This window comes from Gadus macrocephalus, chromosome 3 (assembly GCF_031168955.1).
Source record: "Gadus macrocephalus chromosome 3, ASM3116895v1".
Lineage (NCBI taxonomy): Eukaryota > Metazoa > Chordata > Actinopteri > Gadiformes > Gadidae > Gadus > Gadus macrocephalus.
Genome location: NC_082384.1, coordinates 23,164,281 through 23,189,220, shown reverse-complemented (window position 1 = coordinate 23,189,220; position 24,940 = coordinate 23,164,281). Strand labels below are relative to the sequence as shown.

The window sequence follows — 24,940 nt, the reverse complement described above, 5'->3', positions numbered from 1 at the left end:
TGGCAAGTGGTGATGCACATGTGGTTAACAGTTTTGAGTTTCTGTTCAAACATTTGAGAGGCTAAAATTGGAAGAGAAGTTAGAATTCAAACAACTTGGCCCAGACAGACCGGACATAAACATTATCCAACAAACGAAGGATAGGGGGAAATCTTGAAACATAACTTTCTCCCGAGCATGGTATGAAAAGAAATAATGGCTATGTGGTTGCTCAAAGAGAAACGCGGTGTTTTCTTTCCCATGTCTACATTTTCGAGCAAGTGTGTGCACACGACAAGGGACCACGGGTGTGAGTGATGTGAAGCTTACATAGAAAAGTACAGAGTATATATATATATATATATATATATATATATATATATATATATATATATATATATATATATATATATATATATATATATATATACTCTTTCTATATAGCTGTTAGGCTATATCACTTTCTATATATAGATTTGGCAGTAATTTACTCTATAGCTAAACTATGCTCACTATACTTTCAAATCAGCTTATATCGCAGAAAATGGCCTACAAATAAACACAGATGCATGACTGCATAGATATTGAAGAAAAAGGTACATTCGATGAAATATTGATTTAACCAATAACTTGAGGGAGTTACAGGAAGAGTAGGGTAGTAGAGTGAAAGATATCTTCAGCTGTATGTTATTTATTTTTCCGAATATGATATTTAGATCATTATTTTATTAATTACTTGGTTTATTTCGTTCCTTCGTTTATATCCAATCTCACACTCTGGGACGCTATTATACCAATGCTAAACTTATCAAGCTTCATCTCAATCAGGTCCGATCCCGATTCATCCCTCTGACTTCTGATATTCCACGCACGCCTGCAAGAAGACGAAGAAGAAGAAACTGCGTGCTCGTTCACGTTACCCTCCTCCGCGTCCACGTGAGCACCGCTGCTGCGTCATTTGCGCGCGTCCTCGCTACAGATAGTAGCGAAAAGCCTGAAGATAGATGTTCCGATTTCAGGTGAGTGTAACCTATTAAAGCCCACCCCAACTCTCTCTCTGGAGTGTTTCTGAGCAGTGCATGATAGTAGCCAGTGGAACGCGGGCCATTCGTGTGATTATATCGGCAGGTTGTGCCCCATTGTTTACATGATCTATGAAAAAAGAAATGGTTTCGGCCCGCGGCCTGCCAAGCACCGGGCTGTCCTAGTCACATGGAGCGGGGTGAGGCGACTCACGGGCGGTCGTGCCCCATGGTTTGCCTAGACCCCGTGGTGGCAGTCGTCCCGTGTTGGGTTATTGTGGTCGCCAGAGGTTGGCTGGTCAGATGTAGAGATGCATGTTTGGATGATTATTTCCCGTTGTGTTGTTACGTCACCTGTGGTTAGCATCTGTGCTAACGATTAGCATTAGAAATCGGTGCCGGTTCATCCTCACTTTATCTAGAAGGCTACACGCAGGGTTTCTTGTTTGAGTGTCAATGTTAGCAGGTTTAAAGTTGTCGTTTTTTGCATTCATCTAAATGATTGAAGCTGTAAGTAATTTAACTGTATTTTTAATCATTTAGACCTCCGAAACACACTGACTGTTTTTTCTACTGTAATTTAAAAATCAGTTTATGGTTGCGGTGTTTACGTCGCACAACCCATCTGTAGCCGCCACCCCTGTGATCATTATGTCTTAAGAAGGGGTAGACCCCACGCTCGTCTCATCGTCTTGTTTAGCTGTAAACTGGTTTGTTATGCATGCCTGTATGCAGTGTTGTGCCGCATAACCCTTACCTTCGGGAACCGTATTTGGCCCCTCTGTTCCCGCTCGTTATGTCGTCATCCTGTCGGACTCCTCCCAGACCCCTGATGAAGACTGCACACTGGAGGAGGAAGAGGAGGCCCCGGTAGAGGAGGAAGATGATATTGATCAGTTCAATGATGACACTTTTGGCGCAGGGGCCATTGGTAAGTGGGTTGTTTCTGCTTGTGTCTGTTTTTCATCCCTGGAAAACTCCCCTGCCTAAAGATTCTAACGACCGAATAGCCAGTGCTATCTAGTCCCCATTTACCCCAATTTAGCATATTTGTGCAAGTCACAAAGATACACAGGATACTGCCCAAAATGTATAGCTTATATTGTAACCAAGTGGTGTCCAACTGCAGAAGATGAGTGCCTATATTTGTGTCTAAGTCTCGACACCAACAGTTCTTCCGCAACCCTTCATAATGCCATCTTAGATAACGTTTTGACATGGTTTTGTGTATTATTTCCTGGTTGTTACTTTCTCATTTTACTGGTGTTTTAACATTATTGTAGCTACATGCTAATGCTGGTAAGGTTGTCTAACCACTGTGACCTGCCAGTGTTGTTGGTCTGTTCAGCTAACTAATGTAAGGCGGCTTCGAGCCGTCGGTCTAAGCTTAAGTCTTCTGCAGATGCCAGATGAAACAGATTCAAACCTTCGGTTTTAACTTCTTCCATAACCGCCCAACATGAACCAGAGTCCGTCTTGCTTCTGTTCTACGTTTTCAAGTCAAGCATTTTGAAATCCTCCAAACCGGCTCCAGCTGATGGCCAGCGCGGTGAATGGTAGTTGGGGTCATGTTGACGTGATGCCTGATAGCCCTGTTTGTTTGACCCCCACCCCCTCCAGATGATGATTGGCAGGAGGAACACCAGCGCCTGGCGGGGATGGAAGGGCGTGCCGGGGGCGGGGGCGTGGCCGGGGGCGTGGCCAGGGGCGTGGCCGGGGGCGTGGCCGGGGGAAGAGCAACGGAGATGGGTGGAGCAGTTGACCCCCCACCTGCTTCCCACCTACCTCTCCCCTCCTCCCTTCCTCCCCTCCACCTTCCCCACGCCCCCTCAGGGTTACCCCCACCTGGTGAGCGAGCGCACACACACACGCACACACTCCAACTCACACACACACTCCAACTCACACACACACACACACACACACACACACGCACACACTCCAACTCACACACACACACACACTCCTCCAACTCACACACACACACACACTCCTCCAACTCACACACACACACACACACTCCTCCAACTCACACACACACACACACACTCCTCCAACTCACACACACACACACACACACACACTCCTCCAACTCAGCCACACACACACACACACTCCTCCAACTCACACGCACACCCCCACCCCTCTCCAACTCACACGCCGCCATTCTCCTCCTCCGTGCATGTGTGTGCCCAGGTCTAGAGGACGGGCGAGGAGGAGGGGGCCTCGCAGAGTCCCTGGCTCGGTTCATCCTGGGGGCCGACCCGGCCATCGCTGGGCTGGGTGCGGCCCAGAGCCCCTCCCACCCCCTGCCCGGGCCCCCTGGCTCCGCCCTGGACTTCTCCCGGTTGCTGCCCCCCCCGTCGCTACGCCCCCACCTCCATCACCCTCCCCATCAATTGCCCGGCGGAAACTCCTCTTCCTCAGGTAGGATGCGGTCGCCATGGCAATGTGCGCTGCGATTTTTTTTGGTACAGAGCTTGTGATGGTGAGGTCTGGGCTTGGACGTTTTGGAAAGGGTTGTAATGGTTGTCATGGTGAGAGGGAGAGGCCAGAATACTGGGGGTTGTCATGGTGACACTGTGCTCTCCTCTCCCCCCTGCAGGCATGCACCCCTCCTCCATGATGAGCTACCAGCAGCAGCAGCAGATGCTCTGCCGTGGCTCCGGGCCCATGGGCCAGGTCAGAATCATAACACGGTCCAGGACTATCTTGTATTACCTGTGGAACCAGATCTAGTATGAAGCCTCTAAACTGCAATGCATCCACCAAGAGGTCCTATCTACAACACTCCATCTGTGTATTTTTCTTTTCTCTCTTTTTACTCTCTCTCTCTCTCTCTCTCTCTCTCTCTTTCTCAGATGGCCTCTCCCAGTATCTGGGAGAACAGTATGGGCTTTGGTCCAGTCAGCCGCTCTCCTGGGCTCATCCCCCACATGGAGGTAATGCTGGGTCTATTGTTTACAACAGTGCTGGGTCTATTGTTTACAACAGTGCTGGGTCTATTGTTTACAACAGTGCTGGGTCTGTTGTTTACAACAGTGCTGGGTCTATTGTTTACAACAGTGCTGGGTCTGTTGTTTACAACAGTGCTGGGTCTATTGTTTACAACAGTGCTGGGTCTGTTGTTTACAACAGTGCTGGGTCTGTTGTTTGCCACAGTGCTGGGTCTGTTGTTTACAACAGTGCTGGGTCTGTTGTTTACAACAGTGCTGGGTCTGTTGTTTGCCACAGTGCTGGGTCTGTTGTTTACAACAGTGCTGGGTCTATTGTTTACAACAGTGCTGGGTCTATTGTTTACAACAGTGATGGGTCTATTGTTTACAACAGTGCTGGGTCTATTGTTTACAACAGTGCTGGGTCTGTTGTTAGCCACAGTGCTGGGTCTATTGTTTACAACAGTGATGGGTCTATTGTTTACAACAGTGCTGGGTCTATTGTTTACAACAGTGCTGGGTCTATTGTTTACAACAGTGCTGGGTCTGTTGTTAGCCACAGTGCTGGGTCTGTTGTTTACCGCAGTGCTGGGTCTGTTGTTTACCGCAGTGCTGGGTCTGTTGTTTACCGCAGTGCTGGGTCTGTTGTTTACCACAGTGCTGGGTCTGTTGTTTACATGGATCTGCTAGTAAAATCAATCGGGAGTTTCGGTAGACTGGTAGGGTCTGGAGAAGAGCAAGACATTTCTTCCTGCTTTCGATACATTTTTGCGGGAGCCAATCACCAAGCTTGCTTTTCCCCTGGTGCGCTATTGGCTGGTTTAACAAAATGACGACAGGGAAGCAACGGCAAGCAGCCAATTGTGTAGAGAGTAATTTGAACTAGGCCCACTGATCACGCCTCTTGTGCTGAGAAAAGGACGGCAGCTTCCCCCGACCAACGTGCAATCTACGATTGAGCTTGGTCTGGCAATAGCCAGGGCTGGCTAGTGTTTTGGTGCATGTTCACCGAAATGTTACCAACTCTTCCCAGCAGGTGGCAGTAGGTCAACATTTGAATTACTTAAAGGAATACTTTGCTTTAGTGAATTTTTTATCTGTTATGGGTTGAAACATGGTTAAAGCGCTATACTTCCAGGTGTTGGATTTTGGAACTAAAACGAAAGCACCTGTGCTGTAAATCACTGCAAATTATCTTTATCGCGCTATCAATATCAAAGATGGCCTGTGAAATAACTATTGACCGCAGCTGGTGCAGGAGACAGCCTTGTATCGGACTGATCCATGCCAGGCCGTTTGGGATTAGAGTTGCATAGAAATGGAAGTCTGAATATGAGGGCGTACAGATCTTTGTCAAATATTCAACGATTGTTAAATGTTATTATACTAGTAGGGTACGTTTATTCGGATATCAGAAAATGAAATTGTTAGTGTGATTTATTCCCTTTAAAAGGGAAGAAGGGTTACTCCCTGTGTGTGTGGGTGTGTGTGTGTCCGTACTACAGGACAGTCCTGTCACTACTATCATCGTCACTCTGTTCACTATAGCTAACACTCGGCCCCCTATCACTAATCAATATCACCCTGTTCAATCACTGTTTACTGTCACTCTGTTCACTATAGCTTTTACTCTGTTCGCTCTAGCTATCACTATTTACTTAAGCTAACACTGTGCTAGCTATCACTCTGTTCACTACAGCTGTCGCTGTGTTTACTATAGCCTTCACTCTCTTCACTATCACTTCGGTAACTATTGCTATTCCTATTTTCACTATAGCTGTCAATCTGTTAACTGGCCGCCAATCTGTTTACTATAGCTGTCACTTTACTATATCTTCCATTCTCTTCACTATCACTTTGGTAACTAAAGCTGTTCCTGTGTTCATCACAGCCCTCGCTTTGTCCTCACCTGTTTTCTCTGTCTCCTGCAGGATAGCCCACTCATGTCAATCATTAAGGAGGTGGGTCTACCGAAGCAGCCTCATCCACTCAGGGGAGAGGACCCACGCGACCTGTCGGAGAGGGTCCTGCCTCCTCGTTCCTCCTCCCCTGTGATTGGTTCCCCTCCCGTGAGGGCGGTGCCCATCGGAACACCGCCCAAGCAGCCGATGAGCCTCAACCACCAGGTAGGCGTCCGAGTCACCTGGCTGTGATGTTTCATCTAGTGCCGTCAGTTAAACGCGTTATTAACGGCGTTATCGCAAACCAATTTTAACGGCGTTAATCTTTTTATCGCACGATTATTTATATATATAAAAAAAAACTTTTTTTCTTTTTTCTTTGGCTCAAAACAAAAAAGCAGTAGCCTGACTGCTATGTTCAAGGCAGTATGTTTGTATGTTCATTGTTTAATTGCACTATAGGCTCTTTTTTTTTGTATCGTCCTGTTTTGATCAGTATATGCCAATGTTGTTATCAATAAAAAAAACATTTGCACAAGGCAAGCCGATGCACGTCTCCATGTTGATAAGAGCATTAAAATGAGAACAATTAATGGGACGAAGAAATCAAGGGATATTTAGCATAGAAAAAAAATCGTGAGTTAACTCTGACATCAATATTAAATATTTTAATCGCTTGACAGCACTAGTTTCATCCCAAGGGTAGCCTGTTCCAGGCGAGACTCCATATTCTCAACATTGGGACATTTCATTGCGATGCATCGCTATGTATGATGGGGCGGGTGGATGGGGATGAACCTTTTGTGATTTCAGTGTACACGGAGCTGTAAGTAGTGATGGTGTAAACTGTGTGTGTAGATCCACCACCCGACGGCGGTCCACGTGAGAGCTCCTCTCCAGCACAGATACCCTCCGCCGTTCCCCGACCGCCTCTCCCCCAACACCCTGCTCAACCTCGCTGTGAGTCTCAGTATCTGCTCACCGTGGAGCTCATCACTCTGTTCACTGTAGCTCTCACTCTGGTCACTATAGCTCTCACTCTGGTCACTGTAGCTATCACTCTGGTCACTGTAGCTCATCACTCTGGTCACTATAGCTCTCACTCTGGTAGCTATAGCTCTCACTCTGGTCACTATAGCTCTCACTCTGGTCACTATAGCTCTCACTCTGGTCACTATAGCTCTCACTCTGGTCACTATAGCTCTCACTCTGGTCACTATAGCTCTCACTGTGTTCACTATAGCTCTCACTCTGTTCACTGTAGCTATCACTCTGGTAGCTATAGCTCTCACTCTGTTCACTATAGCCATCACTCTGTTCACTATAGCTCTCACTCTGGTCACGATAGCTCTCACTCTGTTCACTATAGCCATCACTCTGTTCCCTTTCACCTTATTCCCTTTGGTGTGCGTGCAGAACAACCCAATGTGTCGTGGTCCGTTCCCTCCTGGCGTCGGTCCCGTTCTTTCCCAGCTGCAACGAGCTCAGATGCTGAACTCTCAGGTGAGTTCTTCCGAGCGTGACACAAAACGTACATTAGACCAATCAGAGAAGGGCGTGTCAAGTATCAAGAGGGATGAGCCTGTTCGCTGTGGATCGAAAGGCCATAATGTCTCTGTCTCTGTCTCCCTTCGTCTCCCCTCTCTCTCTCCCCCCCCCCTCCCCCCCCCACCCCTCTCCAGGTGGCAGGGTTCCCTCGCGGCGTCGGGCCCCCTCCCATGCTGCCGGGCGGCGGTGGTTTTAGGCCCTTCTTCGGGGGCCCCCCTCCCCCGCCTCACCACCGGATGCCCCCCCCGCCGCTCCACGGACCGCCCATCTACCACACCACCCACCTCCACCCCCAGCACCGCCGCATGCTCACCCAGAGGATGCAGAGCAGACCAATGGGGTACGCAGGGCCTCCGACCGAAGCCTCACCCCCCCCCAACCACCGTAGAGTCGCTCCCCCTGAGCACTGGGACTACCACTAACCACTCGGTGGACGACCACTAACCACTCGGTGCACGACCACTAACCACTCGGTGCACGACCACTAACCACTCGGTGGACGACCACTAACCACTCGGTGGACGACCACTAACCACTCGGTGGACGACCACTAACCACTCGGTGGACGACCACTAACCACTCGGTGGACGACCACTAACCACTCGGTGGACGACCACTAACCACTCGGTGGACGACCACTAACCACTCGGTGCACGACCACTAACCACTCGGTGGACGACCACTAACCACTCGGTGGACGACCACTAACCACTCGGTGGACGACCACTAACCACTCGGTGGACGACCACTAACCACTCGGTGGACGACCACTAACCACTCGGTGCACGACCACTAACCACTCGGTGGACGACCACTAACCACTCGGTGCACGACCACTAACCACTCGGTGGACGACCACTAACCACTCGGTGGACGACCACTAACCACTCGGTGCACGACCACTAACCACTCGGTGGACGACCACTAACCACTCGGTGGACGACCACTAACCACTCGGTGGACGACCACTAACCACTCGGTGGACGACCACTAACCACTCGGTGCACGACCACTAACCACTCGGTGGACGACCACTAACCACTCGGTGGACGACCACTAACCACTCGGTGGACGACCACTAACCACTCGGTGGACGACCACTAACCACTCGGTGGACGACCACTAACCACTCGGTGGACGACCACTAACCACTCGGTGGACGACCACTAACCACTCGGTGGACGACCACTAACCACTCGGTGCACGACCACTAACCACTCGGTGCACGACCACTAACCACTCGGTGCACGACCACTAACCACTCGGTGCACGACCACTAACCACTCGGTGGACGACCACTAACCACTTGGTGGAAGACTACTAATAGCATGGTGTCCTACTACGTATCACTAAGTGGACTTCTCATAAGCACTTGGTGGACTACTACTACTCATTAAGTGAGTTACTACTAATCACTAAGAGGACCACCACTTATCAATTGACTATTTTATAGTCCCAGTGCAGGGTGTAACCTGTGTGTAACCTGTGTGTCCTCAGCAGGGACCCCTACAGTAACCTGTGTGTAACCCGTGTGTCCTCAGCAGGGACCCCTACAGTAACCTGTGTGTAACCTGTGTGTAACAGAGTGGGGCTGGACCGGCGGAGCAGGGACCCCTACAGTAACCTGATGACCCAGAGGGAGAAGGAGTGGGTCGCAAAGATCCAGATGATGCAGCTGCAGAGTACCGACCCCTACCTGGATGACTACTACTACCAGGTTAGTACTAATACTACTACTGCTACTACCAGGTTAGTACTAATACTACTACCAGGTTAGTACTACTACTGCCAGGTTAGTACTAATACTACCAGGTTAGTCCTACTACTACTACTACCAGGTTAGTACTTATACTGATATCACTGCCAGGTTAGTACTAATACTGCTACCAGGTTAGTACTTAAACTGATATCACTGCCAGGTTAGTACTAATACTGCTACCAGGTTAGTACTTAAACTGATATCACTGCCAGGTTAGTACTAATACTGCTACCAGGTTAGTTTCTTAGGCGGTAACTTCCTTCTCTTATTTCTGAAGTGGTTTTCCGTTGCTTATGAGTTATGAGTTATGAAGTATGATTAATATTGTGTGTGTGTGTGTGTGTGTGTGTGTGTGTGTAGAACTACTATGAGAAGCTGGAGAAGCGGCAGGAGAGAGAGCGGGACAGCAGCAAGAAGGAACACACCACCCGGCTGATCACTCCACAGGTGGCCAAGGTGGAGCACACCTACCGACCAGGTAACCACACCTAGCGACCATGTGACTACACCTAGCGACCAGGTAACCACACCTAGCGACCAGGTAACCACACCTACCGACCAGGTGACCACACCTACCGACCAGGTGACCACACCTAGCGAAGAGGTGACTACACCTAGCGACCAGGTGACCACACCTACCGACCAGGTGACCACACCTAGCGAAGAGGTGACTACACCTAGCGACCAGGTAACCACACCTAGCGACCAGGTAACCACACCTAGCGACCAGGTGACCACACCTAGCGACCAGGTGACCACACCTAGCGACCAGGTGACCACACCTAGCGACCAGGTGACCACACCTAGCGACCAGGTGACCACACCTAGCGACCAGGTGACCACACCTAGCGACCAGGTGACCACACCTAGCGACCAGGTGACCACACCTAGCGACCAGGTGACCACACCTAGCGACCAGGTGACCACACCTAGCGACCAGGTGACCACACCTACCGACCAGGTGACCTCACCTACCGACCAGGTGACCTCACCTACCGACCAGGTAACCTAGTGACCAGGTAACCACACCTACCGACCAGGTAACCACACCTAGTGACCAGGTAACCTAGTGACCAGGTAACCACACCTGCCGACCAGGTAACCACACCTACCGACCAGGTGACCACACCTAGCGACCAGTTGACCACACCTAGCGACCAGGTGACCACACCTACCGACCAGGTGACCACACCTACCGACCAGGTGACCACACCTACCGACCAGGTAGCCTCACCTAGCGACCAGGTGACCACACCTAGCGACCAGGTGACCACCCCTACCGACCAGGTGACTACACCTAGTCACCTGGCCTACCGACCAGGTGACTATGCCTAGTGACAAGGTAGCTACACCTAGCGACCAGCTAAGTGCACACATTGACTGTGCGTGTGTGTGTGTGTGTTCCAGTTCAGTTTGCGGGCTCGCTGGGGAAGCTGACCGTGTCCAGCGTCAACAACCCTCGTAAGATGATCGACGCCGTGGTGACCAGCCGCTCCGACGACGAGGTCTGCCATCTCCCTCTCTCTGTGCTCTTGTGATGGTGGCGGGTTTTAAACTGAGAGCTATGCATGTGACGCAGATCAAATGACCGCTGAGCTGGCTTGGCAGCATGGAGGCAGCTGTGGCCATGGCAACAGGCACGTGGCTCTGTTGTGTCAGGTCTCTGTTGGCCTCTTTGCCGATGGTTACTTTAGATGCTTGGTTTCCTGTCATGCCATTCAGTGCGTCTCCATAAGCCCCACTAGAACCCTCCTCATCGAATAATATCGGCATTTTCTCTCATCGGAAAATGTTATGACAGGCGACGATGGGTGGGTGCGCTGGCCAGTTAAACTGACTGTGTGTGTGTGTGTGTGTGTGTGTGTGTGTGTGTGTGCAGGAGAAGAGGGAGAAGCAGGTTTGGAACAAGCGGAGGCAGATCCTCTACACGGTGGAGAAGGTGAGCGATGGTTGTACTGGTCCTGCTCTGCTGTCAGGACCCACCAGGGGCTGCGTGGTGATCTGCCGACCAACCCTCACCCCCTGTGTGTGTGTGTGTGTGTGCGCAGATGTACAGCTCTCTGCTGGAGGTGCAGGACTTTGAGAAGCGCTTCGTCCACGCTGCCGAGGAGGAGAGGGGCGCTCTGCTGGAGCGACACAAGACCCACACGGAGACCCTCTGTACCCTGCTCACACACACGGAGCAGGCCGGCAGGTCAGACACACACACACACACACACACACACACACACACACACACACACACACACACACACACACACACACACACACACACACACACACACACACACACACACACACACACACACACACACACACACCGTTTCAAATGTGTGTGAGTACACTACACGCGCGCACACACACACTCGTTAAGACCCTACACACAAAGACCAAAGACTGTGTGTGTGTGTCTCTGCAGGGTGAGTGACGAGCAGTGTGTGACGATCATGTCCGTGCGGAAGGGTAAACGGCTCATCTCCAGGCTCCTCCCCTTCCTGCCCGCGCAGCAGGCCGCCGCCGTTGTCATGGCGATCGCCCGCAACCTCCCGGCCCTGGCAAAGAAGGACAAACAGGACCAGGTGAAGGACACACACACACACACACACACACACACACACACTCTCGTGATTTCATGTACTAAATATTAGGAAGGTTGCAGGCTGCTGTTGTGGATGCTAACCTGGGCGTATGAACACTATATATATATATATATAGAACATAATGTGTAGCCACCTGGGGGAGCATCACCCTGACCTCTGACCTATACCTGTGCAGGTGCTGTGCTGGTTGGTGGAGCCCGTTGCCGTGGTGATCCAGTCCCTATCAAGCGCCGCCCTCACAGATCTACTACAGGAAATCCAGGGCAGGGAGGGCAACCTGGCCTCCGTTCTGCAAAACAAGGTACTGCTCCTTCGACTGGTACTGCTACTTTTTATACTAGTACTTCTACTAGAACTACTGGTACTTCTAAACAATACTATCAGTACTTGTATACTAGTGTCTCTCCAATGCGTGTGTGTGTGTGTGTGTAGCTGGGTGTGACGCTGCTGTACCTGGTTCTGAGTGAGGGCGACAGGATGCAGAGCTCTGACCCAAACTGCCAGCTCATGGACGACAACCGCTGGTGAGTGCTAAACTGCGTGTGTCTGAGTGATATTTGTTTTGTCTGTGTATACGTGTATGACAGTGGTTCTCAACGTTTTGACAGCTGAGGGCCAATTTAGGAACCCAGAATTTGACTGAGGGCCGCCAAAGTAAAAGAAATTAGGCGGGAAACGCCGTCAGCATCCCAGTGGTGAAAAAAACCATCTGTGAGGACCTCTGGGAGTGAGGTCAAGTGAGGTCTAAATCACAAAACTGAGGTTCATCCTTTCAAAGTAATGTACAGTCGGATGAAACCTAACAAATGTAACAGGATTTTATTGAAAGCTAGTCTACTTTTCTCTTTATAGTTATTTGTTTAAATTAATATTGATATAAAAAAAAACAGGAATGTCTCTGCGGGCCGCCATTGGCCCGCGGGCCGCAGTTTGAGAACCAATGGTGTATGATGTGATTTGCGTGTGTGATGTGACATGTGTTGTGTGTGTACGTGTATGATGTGTCTGTGTGTACGTGTGTGACGTGACGTGACGTGTGTTGTGTCTGTGTGTACGCGTGTGACGTGACGTGTGTGTGTATATGTGTGTGTACGCATGTGACGTGACGTGCGTGTTGTGTGTGTCCAGGACGGAGCTGGTGTTCTCGGTGGCCCGGGAGCTGCTAGCCGCGCCCTCCTCAACCCTGGCCCCGCCTCTCTTCACCCCACCCAACCTGCTGGGACTCTTCGCCCGCTACGTCGACCGCCAGAGTCTAGAGCAGCTGCAGGAGAAGCTACAGTAACTATCACACACAGTCTCGCACGCTGTCACACACAGCTGGCAGTGTGCGTCTGTACTGGAGCAATAAGGCACCAGCGCGCCCTTCAGCTGTTCTTAAACTCCTGGCAGTTACGGCCTCAGGCCACGTTCACATCTAGCGTTTTTTGTAATAGGGAAAAGTTGAGCCTACCGTTTTTTCAACAAAAAGAATAGCTGGCAGCGTTTTTGGCCCTAAAAGCGCCGAGAGCGTTTTTTCTATCGCCTATCAACGAACCCATTCTAGACCCGATGTTACTCGCCTACTACGTATCCAGGCTAGAGCCCATTAGACATGTTGTAGATCTCGACATGTTCTGTAATTAAAACTATTAATCGCTCCACCGGCACTTTCCCCGAGTGATTTGTCTGCCATTGTTTCTTGTTTTGACAGTTGAGAGTTTCCTTCGTGACGAAGTGTCAATGTTCCGCTTGTGATTGGTCAGTTGCCCAAAAGACGCCCGACGTCGGCCGCTTTCTTCCTGAAAGTTGAACTTTTTTCAACGCTCCGTATGGCAGAAGAAAACGCTGGGAGAGGCGTTTAAAAAAACGGCCGTGACTTTTTCCAGAAACGCTCTGCTCCATAGGAATATAATGTAAAACAAGCGCTGGCAGATTAAAAAAAACGCTAGATGTGAACGCGGCCTCAAGTGGCATATGGCTTTGATCAAACGGTTACCGTCGACCAACAAGTGGTCGACTGCACAAAACTCCATCAACATAAAATGCGATTATTCATTGAAAACCAATCAAAGTTCTTCCAACAAGAAGGCGTGGCCCCATTGTGGCTAAGCCCCGCCCACCTCACGCATCACACCAGGACCCTTGAAACACAAATCAGAACTTTTTGCTCACTTTTTTCAAATCAAGAAATATCCAATTATTTTAAAAAAAGGAAATGGGTGCAAGACTTTCATACATAAAATGTAAGCGACGGAATCGGACTACAGGAGGCTAGCCATGTTGAAACAGCCCAAACACGATAACGCTGTCCTCTGCTGCATTTTGCTCCTCTCTAAGACGTACGTTATGCATGTCATCAGTGACTGACAAAAGTTATTGTACCCATGACATAGCCAGGGCTTATCCAGCAGTAGGACAGGCCGTTCCTCTGTTCCTCGCCAAAACATGTTTTATTTAATATTCCTCGGTGGTGGGGAAATGGTAACAGCACGACAGCTGGTAGTTCTTCAGTTGGCTAGTTCATGATAACAGTAGAGGACAGTAACCTGTGTGAAGACTTGAGACATTGTGTGTGAAAGTAAATCCACGCTAACGCCGCCATGTGATGTTTGTCTTTCAGGATCTCCACGCTGACCAGCTAGAAGTGATTGCAGACATGCCCCCACCCCCCACCTATATGTGGCCGAGAGAGAGAGAATGTGTATGTGTGTGTGTGTGTGAGAGTTGGTTCTTTTGATTTTTAAGCCAGCTAAATCTCCAGGACCATCATGTGTAGCATGGTGTACAGAGACAGAGAGAGAGACCCTGGGAAAGATTCAATCTTTTTTTAATTTTGTTGTCAACGATGCCTGTGCTGAACATCCAATTAAAAGTATTTCTATTGTACATATACAGTCTCCTACGTTTCTCTTCAAATGCCAACTTGCTCCTGGTAGCGAGGGAACGAGATGATGTGCTGTAGATCGTTCACGTGCCGCGTGTAGACGGGTCAGTCGTTACCTCTGAGTGTAGACAGCGTTCGCCTCTAGGGGCCAGCAGACGCGTCACACTGCTGCAACCCGTTCCTCATTCCTGTAGTCCCCGCCCCCCCGTGTACCATGTGACCCATCTCCAGATCGTCTGGCGGAGCCGTTCATCAGCCTGACCTCCACCTCGGAGAGCGAGGAGAGACTTACTGGTCCTCACTGCTGTAGTCATCCTCACTCTTCTCCCTCTGGCGGGCTGGGAAAGAAAAACAGCAAGATTCATCCTGACCACGTGTTCAGACCTGAACCCCGTCACAGTACCTTTAGTTGGAAGGTCCCATATCATACCGCCAGGTGTGAGTGTGATTAGCCGCTACAAGCCGTTTTGGAAATCGGCCTCTTCTGACATCCCAAGTGGGTGTGTCCGCCTAGATCATTGGTTCTCAATCTTTTTTTAATAACAAAATTTATTTAACATAAATTATATAAATGTAAAGAGAAAAGTTGACTCTAGCTTTCAATTAAATCCTGTTAGTTTCAATCCGACTGTACATTACTTTGAAAGGATGAACCTCAGTTTTGTGATTTAGACCTCACTAGACCTCACTCCCAGAGGTCCACGGTGCAATGTTTTTTTTTCACCGGTGGGATGCTGACGTTTGCCGACCCTGATACAAATTGTGGGTTCCTAAGGCTACGTTTACACGATGACAGTCTGAACAGAAGACGCAAAAGTGGCGTTGCGTCTTCACTTTTTATTCCGCGTGCAGACAAGCGTTTTCGGGAGGAAATCTGCGTGCATACGGTGACGCAAAAGTGTGTGTAATTCGATTGGGTATGCATGCCAGGCTGCTAGGTGGTGCTATGATAGACTATCACACAACACCGCCATGTCTGAGCGCATGCGTAGAATCTTCCTTCTCTTATCCGTGCTGCAAAAACCAAAAAGATCCTTCTCTGTTCAGTAATACTATCTGTAAATATCCTGTACATTTCGTGGAAATACTCCTGTATGCTTGTTAGAGCTGCCAGAGCAGCTTGAAGGTCCGACGGATGGAAATAATCTGACATGTTTGTTTATTTCCTTGTACTGGCACATGTATGTGATGTAAATGCGTACGCGACGTGAGCAGATCTGAGCAGTGTTTTGCGTCTTGGCAGTTTAGACGGAAACGCTACGGTGGAGCGTATTCAACTTTTCCACCCTGGAGGGTGGTTTCACATTTATGCGTTTTCATGCCCCAAAAACTCTGTCACCGTCTAAACGAAAGGCACTTCCGATAAAATATTTTGTCGTTTTCACCCGCAAGCGTCCTCGTGTAAACGGGGCCTGAATTGGCCCTCAGCGGTCAAAACTTTGAGAACCCCTGACCTAGATGTAAGCGTGATAGATCAGACTACCAACCTGGTCTATAGCAACGGTGCTCGTCTATCTTGTCTACGCCTTGTAACGGCTAATCACTCACACCTGGTATAATGTCACCTTTAAGGATGCATCTCGCACTAATTAGGCTGAAATCATTTAACCTGTTCATATTCCTGCAATAAATGATGCTTAATGTCGTGACATTAGGGGGTCCACTCGTCTAGAAGTGAGGTGCTATGGTCTAAAGGAGGGGTACACTGGTCTAGAGGTGAGGACCACTGGTCTAGAAGTGAGGTGCTCTGGTCTCAATGTGGGGTACACTGGTCTAGAACCTCACCCTCACAGACGACCTCCACGCTGCTGTCGGAAGGCCAGGGGATCACGGTGCGACAGTCGAGCAGCGCGCCCTCCGACCCCTGGCAGTCTGAGAAGTAGCGCACGGAGCGTGTGCGCTGGCGCCCGACCACCCGGCGCGTGGAGACCGCCGCACCGCAGCGGAGCTGTCGGCACACGACGGTGGCGTGCTGCAGGCCCCAGCCCGCCGACTCACTCGCCAGCATCTCCCACTCGTCCTGGACGTTGACCATGAGCCGGCCGTCGCACGGAGACGAGCCCCACACCAGCATCACCTCCTCGTAGTCTGGGGAGCAGAGCCTACCTTCAGCCTGGGGAGCTGCTGGAACCTTACAACCGGTGTTGGGAACGTTACTTACTTACTAAAAAAGTAATTAGTTATAGTTACTCACTACTTGTTCCAAAAAGTAACTGAATTACTCTATGATAAAAGTAACTAGTTACACGGGAAAGTAACTATTTGCGTGAGCCAGGGTTAGTGTTAGGATTAAGCAGTTTATTCAATCAATTCATAGCAACGCACCCCCTTTAACGTACAGTAACGATAACGACGGAAACAGTAATTAGGTAGATTACCCCGTGCGCTAACCGGAAATTACGATCACGACTGCGGCCGCGGCTCCTCCCCCGCAATAAACGTCCCGCTTTGAGCGGTGAACTCTTTACCCCTAGCTGCTATAAAAAACTACAAAATGACTATTAATGTGGGCTATGTGGAAAATGCGCCGACGTTGGCTCAGCCCGGCTCCGCCCTCTTCCGCTACGTAGCTAAGATGGCTGCCGTTGAGTACGAAAAGTGTACGGCGATCCACACTTCGCGATTTGACCGTTTTGAGCACACCATCCGGGTCGTTTCAGTACACTTATTTTCGCCCGATCTGAATCGGAACGCCCTACGTACTCAAACTTAGGCCAGTAAGTACGGACAGTATGGATACTGGAACACGGCGCTGGTCTGAGAACCCCTCGTCTGGAGGAAAGGGGGGGCGCTCACGTTTCCAGATGGAGATGGAGAGGACGGAGCTCCTGGAGGTGAACAGCCTGGAGCGGTGCGTGACCCGGTACACACAGGTGTAGTTCCCCTGCTGGGCGGAGACGGCAGCGGGAAACCGGAAGTGGGCGGTTCTGTTCACGGTGGGCTCGCTGAGGGCGGTGCCGTTGGCGCCGCTGAAGAGCAGGCGCAGGGACCCTCCGGGGTACCTGGGCCGGACGGAGCAGGTGACGGTGAAGCTGTGGCCCTTCAGCACCGAGGGCGTCCCGTCCCGGCCCTGGCGCCAGGGGTCCATCATGGAGGACACGGAGATGTTGGGGCTCACCAGGATGTCTGCAGAGGAGAGGGTACTACTCACACATAAGACCCCCCCAACACGAGGGCCCTCATGTCTTTGGAAACACACACACACACACACACACACACACACACACACGACCCCCAACACATGGGCCCTCATGTCTTTGAAACACACACACACACACACACACACACACACACACACACACGAGCGACGAGCAACGTTTATTAAACTATTGATTCAACCTCCATTCTCAGCCAATGGGGACCCGGGGGTACCTGAGCAGACCACCTGGGCGGGGGGGTCTGCGGTGTGCAGCGGTCGTACGACACCGCAGTCCGTCAGCGCTGCCTCTTCCCCGCCGCAGTCGGACAGGAAGCGCCAGGCGGGCCGCGGGCGCCCCGGCCAGGGGCTCGCCGGGGCCCGTTCCACGGCCACAAGCGCACCGCAGCCCAGCTGCCGGCACACCACGCCGCCCACGCTCCCACGCCAGCCCCCGCGCCCGCTCCCGTGGACGACCGGCCGCCACTGGCCCTGGTGCCTCACCTGCAGGTCGCCCTCACAGCCGCTGGCGCCGCCCACCAGCCGCACGTCACGCGGCTCTGGAACACATGACACGAGGGATTTAGTGATGAGAGGGTGAGGTTAGCCTCCAGTGTATAGGGTGTGGGGTGAGAGGGTGAGGTTAGCCTCCACAGTGAGAGGGTGAGGTTACCCTCCACAGTGTGTATGGTGAGAGGGTGAGGTTACCCTCCACAGTGTGTATGGTGAGAGGGTGAGGTTACCCTCCACAGTGTGTGGGGTGAGAGGGTGAGGTTACCCTCCACAGTGTGTATGGTGAGAGGGTGAGGTTACCCTCCACAGTGTGTATGGTGAGAGGGTGAGGTTACCCTCCACAGTGTGTAGGGTATAAGGTGAGAGGGTGAGGTTACCCTCCACAGCGAGTATGGTGAGGGACGCAGCATGGTGGAAGAGGCCGGGGGCCTCCTCCACGCTGTAGGAACATCTGTAGACCCCCCGGTGGCTCTGGTCCGCGGCCGGGAACAGGAAGTGGGCGGAGCGGTTCACGGCGGGCAGGAACCGCTCGCCCCAGGCCTGCAGACGGAAGGTTTTGACGGTGTACGCAGTGCTGATGAAGCAGGAGATGAGGAAGGCGTGGCCTCCGAGCACATTGGGAGCACTGCTGCTGTCGCTCTCCGAGGTGGAGGTGGAGGTGGAGGTGGAGGTCAGGCTGATGAACGGCTCCGCCAGACGATCTGGAGATGGGTCACATGGTACACGGGGGGGGGGGGGGGGGGGGAACAACAGGAATGAGGAACGGGTTGCAGCAGTGTGACGCGTCTACTGGCCCCTAGAGGCGAACGCTGTCTACACTCGGAGGTAACGACTGACCCGTCTACACGCGGCACGTGAACGATCTATTTTAACGCATTGCACTCCAGCATGTTCGGTAAACAAAACCGACCAATCGCGGGGACCGTAGCACGCGCTTCACCTGTAGGGGGATAAGTTATATTTGATCCTGCGTTCTTCAGACTGACATGTGGACCAGGATCAGGATCCATTTCGGTGGCGCCTTACCGGTGCAGCCGAGGTACAGAGCCTGCTGGTCCCGGGCCGACGTGTTGCTGGGCAGGGGCGCGGGACAGTCGGCGTGGCTGCTGGCGTTGCCGTGGCAGCTGAACTTGACGGACCAGACGGGACCAGAGGCGGTCGGACGCGGCTTGGAGAAATGCTCCGCGTAGAAGCCGCAGCCCAGTGCCCTACAGACCACCAGCCGGTCGTCCTGATCCAGACTGTGCGGATCCACCGACCGCCAGGACCCCCCCGCAAGGACCTCCACCCGCCCCGAGCAGCGGCCCGCCCCCCGGCCAGCCAGACGCAGCACGGGCCCCGCCCCACCGGGCCCCGGGGGGCCGCCACCCTGCGGTTCTGGGGCAGGAGGAGAGAGAGAGAGGGGTAAAACCTAACTGGAAGCGTGGTTGCGAGATATACCTGAGCCGCTGTACAACAACAACAACAACAACAATAATGAGGCAAGGCCTTAAAAAAAAAAAAAAAGTTTGGTTCCTGTTGGTTCCTGAGGTCATGGGTAGGTTGGGAATTTATTTTATTTCTTTATTTTATTTTTTCCAGCGGCAGCGAATGATAGGTAGGTTGTTTTCATTTAAAAACGAGAGAATGCGCTCATCCTTGTACAGAATGAAGAGGTGCTGTACAAAAACGTAATTATAGTTTGCATCAAAAAAAAAATAATGATCATGATCATAAAATAATTTGGGTCGCACATAAATTGACAGGGTCGGTCAGAAACCGCAACCAGACTAAAAAAATGTTTAGGCCCAATGACACTCACGAAACACAATAACAGAACATTAGCAACATCACAACCAATCACATGAACATCACCATATCAGGACAATACACCATCACAGCAAAACATCCCAACATCACATCACAGTCTCAACAACATCCCAACATTCCAACAAAAGATCACAACATCACAACAGCAGCAGTGTGTGTGGCAGGTGAGCAGGAAGTTAAAAACACACATAAATAAAACCAAACAGATAAAAACTAAATACAACTATGAGACGGGGAACCATAGTATATATGTAGTAGTCCTACCTTTCACTAGGGCTGGGCGTTTAATCGAATTTTGATCGCGATTTCTATTTATTTATTATTTATTTTTATCACAAAACTAATAGAAACGAGTTTAAACTTCTTTTTTTTTTAATAAAATGCTTAATAGAAAGGGCAGAACAGCTGAAAACATATCTGTACATTATTTAAGTTCTTAGTTACAAAGTGTTTTTTGTGAGAGGCATGCTGAATAAATACCGTGTTTTCGAACTCAAAAAATAATCGTTTGAATAATCGTGATTTCAATATTGACCAAAATAATCGTGATTATGATTTCTTCCATAATCGAGCAGCCCCACCTTGCACCTGCTCAGGCTCTGCTGTAGTACTCCACGTCTCCAAGGGTGAAACCAACAGAGCCAGAGCCAGGCTCCAGGCCCGGGCAATACACATCGTGTCCTGGCCTGCTCTCCTCTGGACCCTGCTCAGTCAACACACAAGGCGCTACACGGTTCAGGAGGCCTGATCAATACCTCTCTGGGCTGCTGGCCTCAAACAGAACATCCTAACCCACGAGAAGATCTGCTTGGTTTATATACTCGTCCATGAATATAAAGCCCCGCCCACGGCTGACTGACTGGGCCACGCACGCTGAATGTGATCCAAGTCCAATATTTGGCCCCGCCTGCAGCATCAACCCCGCAGGCTTACCGTTTAGTGGTTTTCTGGGTGGGTTTGAGCAACTCAGTTGTACAAACAAACCGACTTGCTTCATCAAAGGGACACACACACACAGGGTCACGACCCCGGTCCCTAAAACCGCACGCACAAGCAAAACAAGTGAGTGCCGGTACAAAGTCAATATATGGAAACATTTGTTCACCACAGTTACTGTAGTCTTTTGAAACTAGGGTAGGCCATTTATTTCCGAAGCAATGTTTGTCATTTTGGATGAAATTGTCATTAAATTGTCAGTAATCAATAAATCCAAATGCTCCGACAACAAATAAGAAGTAAATCCTGTAACTGTGGCTGTTGCAGGCCCGTCATCATTCCGAAGGATGAGATTGGTCTCCCTTCCTGTCCGTCTACCTAGCTAGCCAGCTAACTGTGCGCACTCTGCCCTGCACACCTCGCGACTGACCTGTCTTCCAAGGCTAGGCAGACCTGTTGCCAAAGCTAGCGAGCTAGTCCCGTGTTTTCAGGGAGTGGCTTTGGAGGGAGGCCTTAGAGGAGGGGTCCGATTGTTATTATTGGATACTTTCAAAATCGTCCCTTCTCTGGCTGTTTTCCTCAAATGGCCCGCACTAGCTGGGATCAACTCTTAGGCCCTGCAGATTTTCCTAGATATCAGCATCGGATCTCTGAACCAGTGAATGAGTGGCCTTATAAACAGTACATCAAATATGTATGTATGTAAATATGTACAGTAAATACTATATCAATCTCTGTGCATCAATTGATATAAATGTACATTATACTTACTGATATGAATTCATATCCAAGCAGGATGCAGTAGTTCACGGTCCAACGTAGCAACACAGTTCCGGTCTTAGAGTTCTCTTGTAAGCTCAAGCCTTGGGGCCTTGGCGCCTGATGGCTACCGACCCAAAGGCCCTCCTCCAAGGGGTGGAGGAGGGACCACCACCTCATATTCACTAGCTACTCATCGTCACTAGCTCCTGATCTTCACTAGCTCCTCACAGAGGGGGCATTTGAGGCTTCTCCAGGATAGCATCAGCTTCCTTCTCATCCTTCCCTCCACAATCACGTCCTCCCAGATGGTCCTGAACTGGCCCATCTGGAGGTTGTTGTGGATTTTGTTGTTTTATTACAGATTTGAGTAACGGTAGACCACTCATTTAATTGAGGTCAAATCATACGATATATAGTCTACCTAGTCATGGCGGAGCTTTTATAATCTGGCAAGGACGAAAAAGAACTACCGCCCGAACAGGGACTTGAACCCTGGACCCTCAGATTAAAAGTCTGATGCTCTACCGACTGAGCTATCCGGGCTCTGAAGGGCTCAGAATACAACATTCAATTTGAAAAATGGATATTGCTAGGTCAGCGATTACTTACATAATCCACTTTAAAAGCTATTTCATATCCTTCGTATTTCTCATAACCGTTTAGACGGTGTCGCCTTAATGGTTTAATAATGTTAGATCGCGTCGGATCGGTACAAAACAAAGCATGATATGACGCCAACAGCAGCCCTACCCTCCTGCTCAACACCGCCACCGTGGTTCCAGAGACTGACAAGCATGCCTTTTAGTTACTTAAATGCAGAAAACAAGATATGAGGTCAACGTTAATTTGATTACGCTAAGCAGCGGAAACTTAAAGGTAAAACGGAACGCTTGAATATAAATAAACCGTAATGATACAACTTTATAAACGGCTATGAGTTGGTTTTATGCTCTGGTAAGATCGAAAATCATGAACCGAAATTTCACATTCATGATTCGTCTCGGACTCTGCTCGCAGAAGCCTTACGAAAAATATCGACTTGGATGCCGGCGTGTTCGTACCCAGAGCTGTTGGGATATATATCCTGCGGCCCGGTACCATCAACTGGCGCTCCCCGTCGCCTGTGAGTCGAGGTCGAATCTACCAAGAATTGGCCAATCAGCGCTCGTATCATCTACCAAGAATTGGCCAATCAGCGCTCGTATCATCTACCAAAAATTGGCCAATCAGCTCTCGTATCATCTACCAAAAATTGGCCAATCAGCGATCGTATATCGTAGATCGTTACTACGAAGAATGACCTCGTGGCTACCAAAAATTGCATTTTCAAGCGTGACATTACGAAAATCTTCACTTCACTTCAGTACTTTGATTTGAAGAGTGACATTACAAAATTACGAAAATCTTCACACCTTTCATTTGATTAATTCACTTTACTTCACTTCTTACCAACATTTCCGAGGTAAGTCAGTCCTTTCTAGCTATTTTCAATACAAATAAATTGGCAAATATCACGTTAACATATCCGACAAATGCCAAGTCTGCTTCGACGATAGGTCGTCGTTCATCATTGTAACGTGTATGAATTCGACGTTTAACGTAATGTGTATGTTCAGTAATGCATTTTATTGAATAGGTAACGTTAGTTGTATTAGTTTTAAAATTTCAAAAAAGCCCGTTACCGTTGGAACACGCAAGACCAATAAACATAGCTACGCAGTAAACAAAATTCAAAAAGCCTGTTACTACCAAGCAACAACTAGTACAGTGAAAGCAGTAACTCCTCCACTGTGTGACCTCCTCGTCCCCAGTATTACGATGTCATTGTCCACATTATGATGAAGTAAAAAAATAATTCGAAATTCGAAATTCTAAAAAAGCCTGTTACTACCAGCGTAGCCATTTTGAATTTTGTTTACTGCGTAGCTATGTGTACTGGTCTTGCGTGTTCCAACGGTTTGTTAGGTATCTAATAAATCGCTGTGTAATCAATACTTCATTCAATGCCTCTTCCGTGGTCATTACAATATGAATAGAACCAGCCCATAACAGGTTTGAATATTAAGGGACGAATTATATTCGAGTAACAAAGTTCGGAGTCAAAGCCCTACCTGTTAGTGACTTAAGGTTCTTACTGAGTTGCTATGTTTACTGGTCTTGCGTGTTCCAACGGTTTGTTAGGTATCTAATTCTATCAAAAAAATCGCTGTGTAATCAATGCTTCATTCATTGCCTCTTCCGTCAGTAATAACGCAGTTCATATTTCCGTTACATGGCCTATATATGTTACAGCTTATATATGTTACATAGCTTATATATGATACACAGCTTATATGTTACACAGCCTATGGAGAGCTGCCTAGTCTTTACTCGTATTATTGATATATTTCTCGCGTTTACTATTCTTAAAACACATTAGCCTATTATATTAAATTCATTCATTATATGTATTAGATTGAATAGGTCCAGTGCCGTTAAAATTATCATTTCATAAAGCCCACCGCGATTTAAAGCAGGTTAACATCCAACTCTACTGCAAAATAGGCTTGTAATATAAAATCACTATTCACAGAGCCTAATAATGGTCTGCTGTCCTGCAGGGCCATAATGAGGTGGTCACCCTAACTAACCCATAGTGACAAATATACAGAGAGCCGAATATTAAAACAACATTACGAGGTGATCATGACTGAATATAACCGTTAGTAATATAATATTCACAGCTGCCTTAAGTAATGTGTTCAAGTATTTGTTGAATTTTCTTTCTTTGTTCTTAAGATATTAAGTAGTAGGCTATATAACTTTACACAGTATTATTGGATTATGTCATAAGTATAACACTTTTATGAACTGAGAAGATTGATGTTGATTGTTGACTGTGTCTCTGTAATGGGAGATTTCTTACTTTATTATTGATATTTCCTCCACTTTCAGAATACAAAATGGATCCTAAATTTAGGAAGAAGGATGGCTGTATCTTCCTTTTTGACTCTGAGGATGCCAAGAAGGTCAAGGCGGAGAAACAGCCATGGACCAGAGCTCTTTCATCAGATGAGGTGAAAGAGTCTGCAAGGGAAGCTGTTGAGCATAAAGGTGGGGACCCCAACAACAAGGAGCATGTTCTTGGCCAGCATAAATTACAGTTTGGGGCCTTCAGGGATCAAACATTTAAATGG

At 49.3% G+C, this 24,940-nt stretch overlaps 2 protein-coding genes and 1 non-coding gene across 5 annotated transcripts; 1 reads left to right on the top strand and 2 right to left on the bottom strand.

The window, feature by feature from the left end:
• The first annotated feature begins 850 nt into the window (after positions 1–850).
• On the top strand, positions 851–14,610 carry patl1 (PAT1 homolog 1, processing body mRNA decay factor). 2 transcript variants are annotated; one of them, XM_060048107.1, is made up of 21 exons: positions 851–998; positions 1,827–1,932; positions 2,622–2,710; positions 2,747–2,849; positions 3,198–3,428; positions 3,607–3,683; positions 3,863–3,943; positions 5,869–6,063; positions 6,697–6,798; positions 7,255–7,341; positions 7,521–7,726; positions 8,971–9,103; positions 9,506–9,623; positions 10,553–10,650; positions 11,025–11,084; positions 11,194–11,339; positions 11,565–11,724; positions 11,921–12,046; positions 12,178–12,269; positions 12,874–13,023; positions 14,345–14,610. In XM_060048107.1, exons 1-21 carry the CDS (start codon positions 984–986, stop codon positions 14,364–14,366), a joined length of 2,397 nt encoding a protein of 798 aa, XP_059904090.1. In that variant the 5' UTR covers positions 851–983; the 3' UTR covers positions 14,367–14,610. The 2 variants fall into 2 exon arrangements, with proteins under 2 accessions (XP_059904090.1, XP_059904088.1); XM_060048105.1 differs by having other exon boundaries at positions 2,622–2,849.
• Positions 14,535–20,857, bottom strand: LOC132454625 (CD5 antigen-like). 2 transcript variants are annotated; one of them, XM_060048108.1, is made up of 8 exons: positions 20,648–20,857; positions 19,284–19,634; positions 18,635–18,958; positions 17,981–18,304; positions 17,405–17,734; positions 16,394–16,696; positions 14,886–14,946; positions 14,535–14,689 (listed from the first exon to the last, which is right to left on the bottom strand). In XM_060048108.1, the coding sequence occupies exons 1-7, from the start codon at positions 20,739–20,741 to the stop codon at positions 14,897–14,899; spliced, it is 1,776 nt and encodes a 591-aa protein (XP_059904091.1). In that variant the 5' UTR covers positions 20,742–20,857; the 3' UTR covers positions 14,535–14,689; positions 14,886–14,896. The 2 variants fall into 2 exon arrangements, with proteins under 2 accessions (XP_059904091.1, XP_059904092.1); XM_060048109.1 differs by lacking the exons at positions 14,535–14,689; positions 14,886–14,946 and having other exon boundaries at positions 16,552–16,710.
• Positions 20,858–22,234: 1,377 nt separating this feature from the next.
• trnak-uuu (transfer RNA lysine (anticodon UUU)) lies at positions 22,235–22,307 on the bottom strand. Its single transcript has one exon. It is a non-coding gene; the product is annotated as a tRNA-Lys (tRNA).
• Positions 22,308–24,940: the final 2,633 nt, after the last annotated feature.

What these genes read in the sequence shown, in the direction of transcription:
- patl1 (XM_060048105.1), top strand. An exon ending in CTCAGATGCTGAACTCTCAG is followed by an intron (nt 7,342 to 7,520) that starts GTGAGTTCTTCC and finishes ACCCCTCTCCAG; the next exon opens with GTGGCAGGGTTCCCTCGCGG. An exon ending in GGAGCACACCTACCGACCAG is followed by an intron (nt 9,624 to 10,552) that starts GTAACCACACCT and finishes TGTGTGTTCCAG; the next exon opens with TTCAGTTTGCGGGCTCGCTG.
- LOC132454625 (XM_060048108.1), bottom strand. Translation starts at nt 20,741, where the DNA reads ATGTGTATTGCCCGGGCCTGGAGCCTGGCTCTGGCTCTGTTGGTTTCA. An exon ending in AGAGCCTGAGCAGGTGCAAG is followed by an intron (nt 19,635 to 20,647) that starts GTGGGGCTGCTC and finishes CTCCTGCCCCAG; the next exon opens with AACCGCAGGGTGGCGGCCCC. An exon ending in CGTGGAGGTCGTCTGTGAGG is followed by an intron (nt 14,947 to 16,393) that starts GTGAGGTTCTAG and finishes TTTCTTTCCCAG; the next exon opens with CCCGCCAGAGGGAGAAGAGT.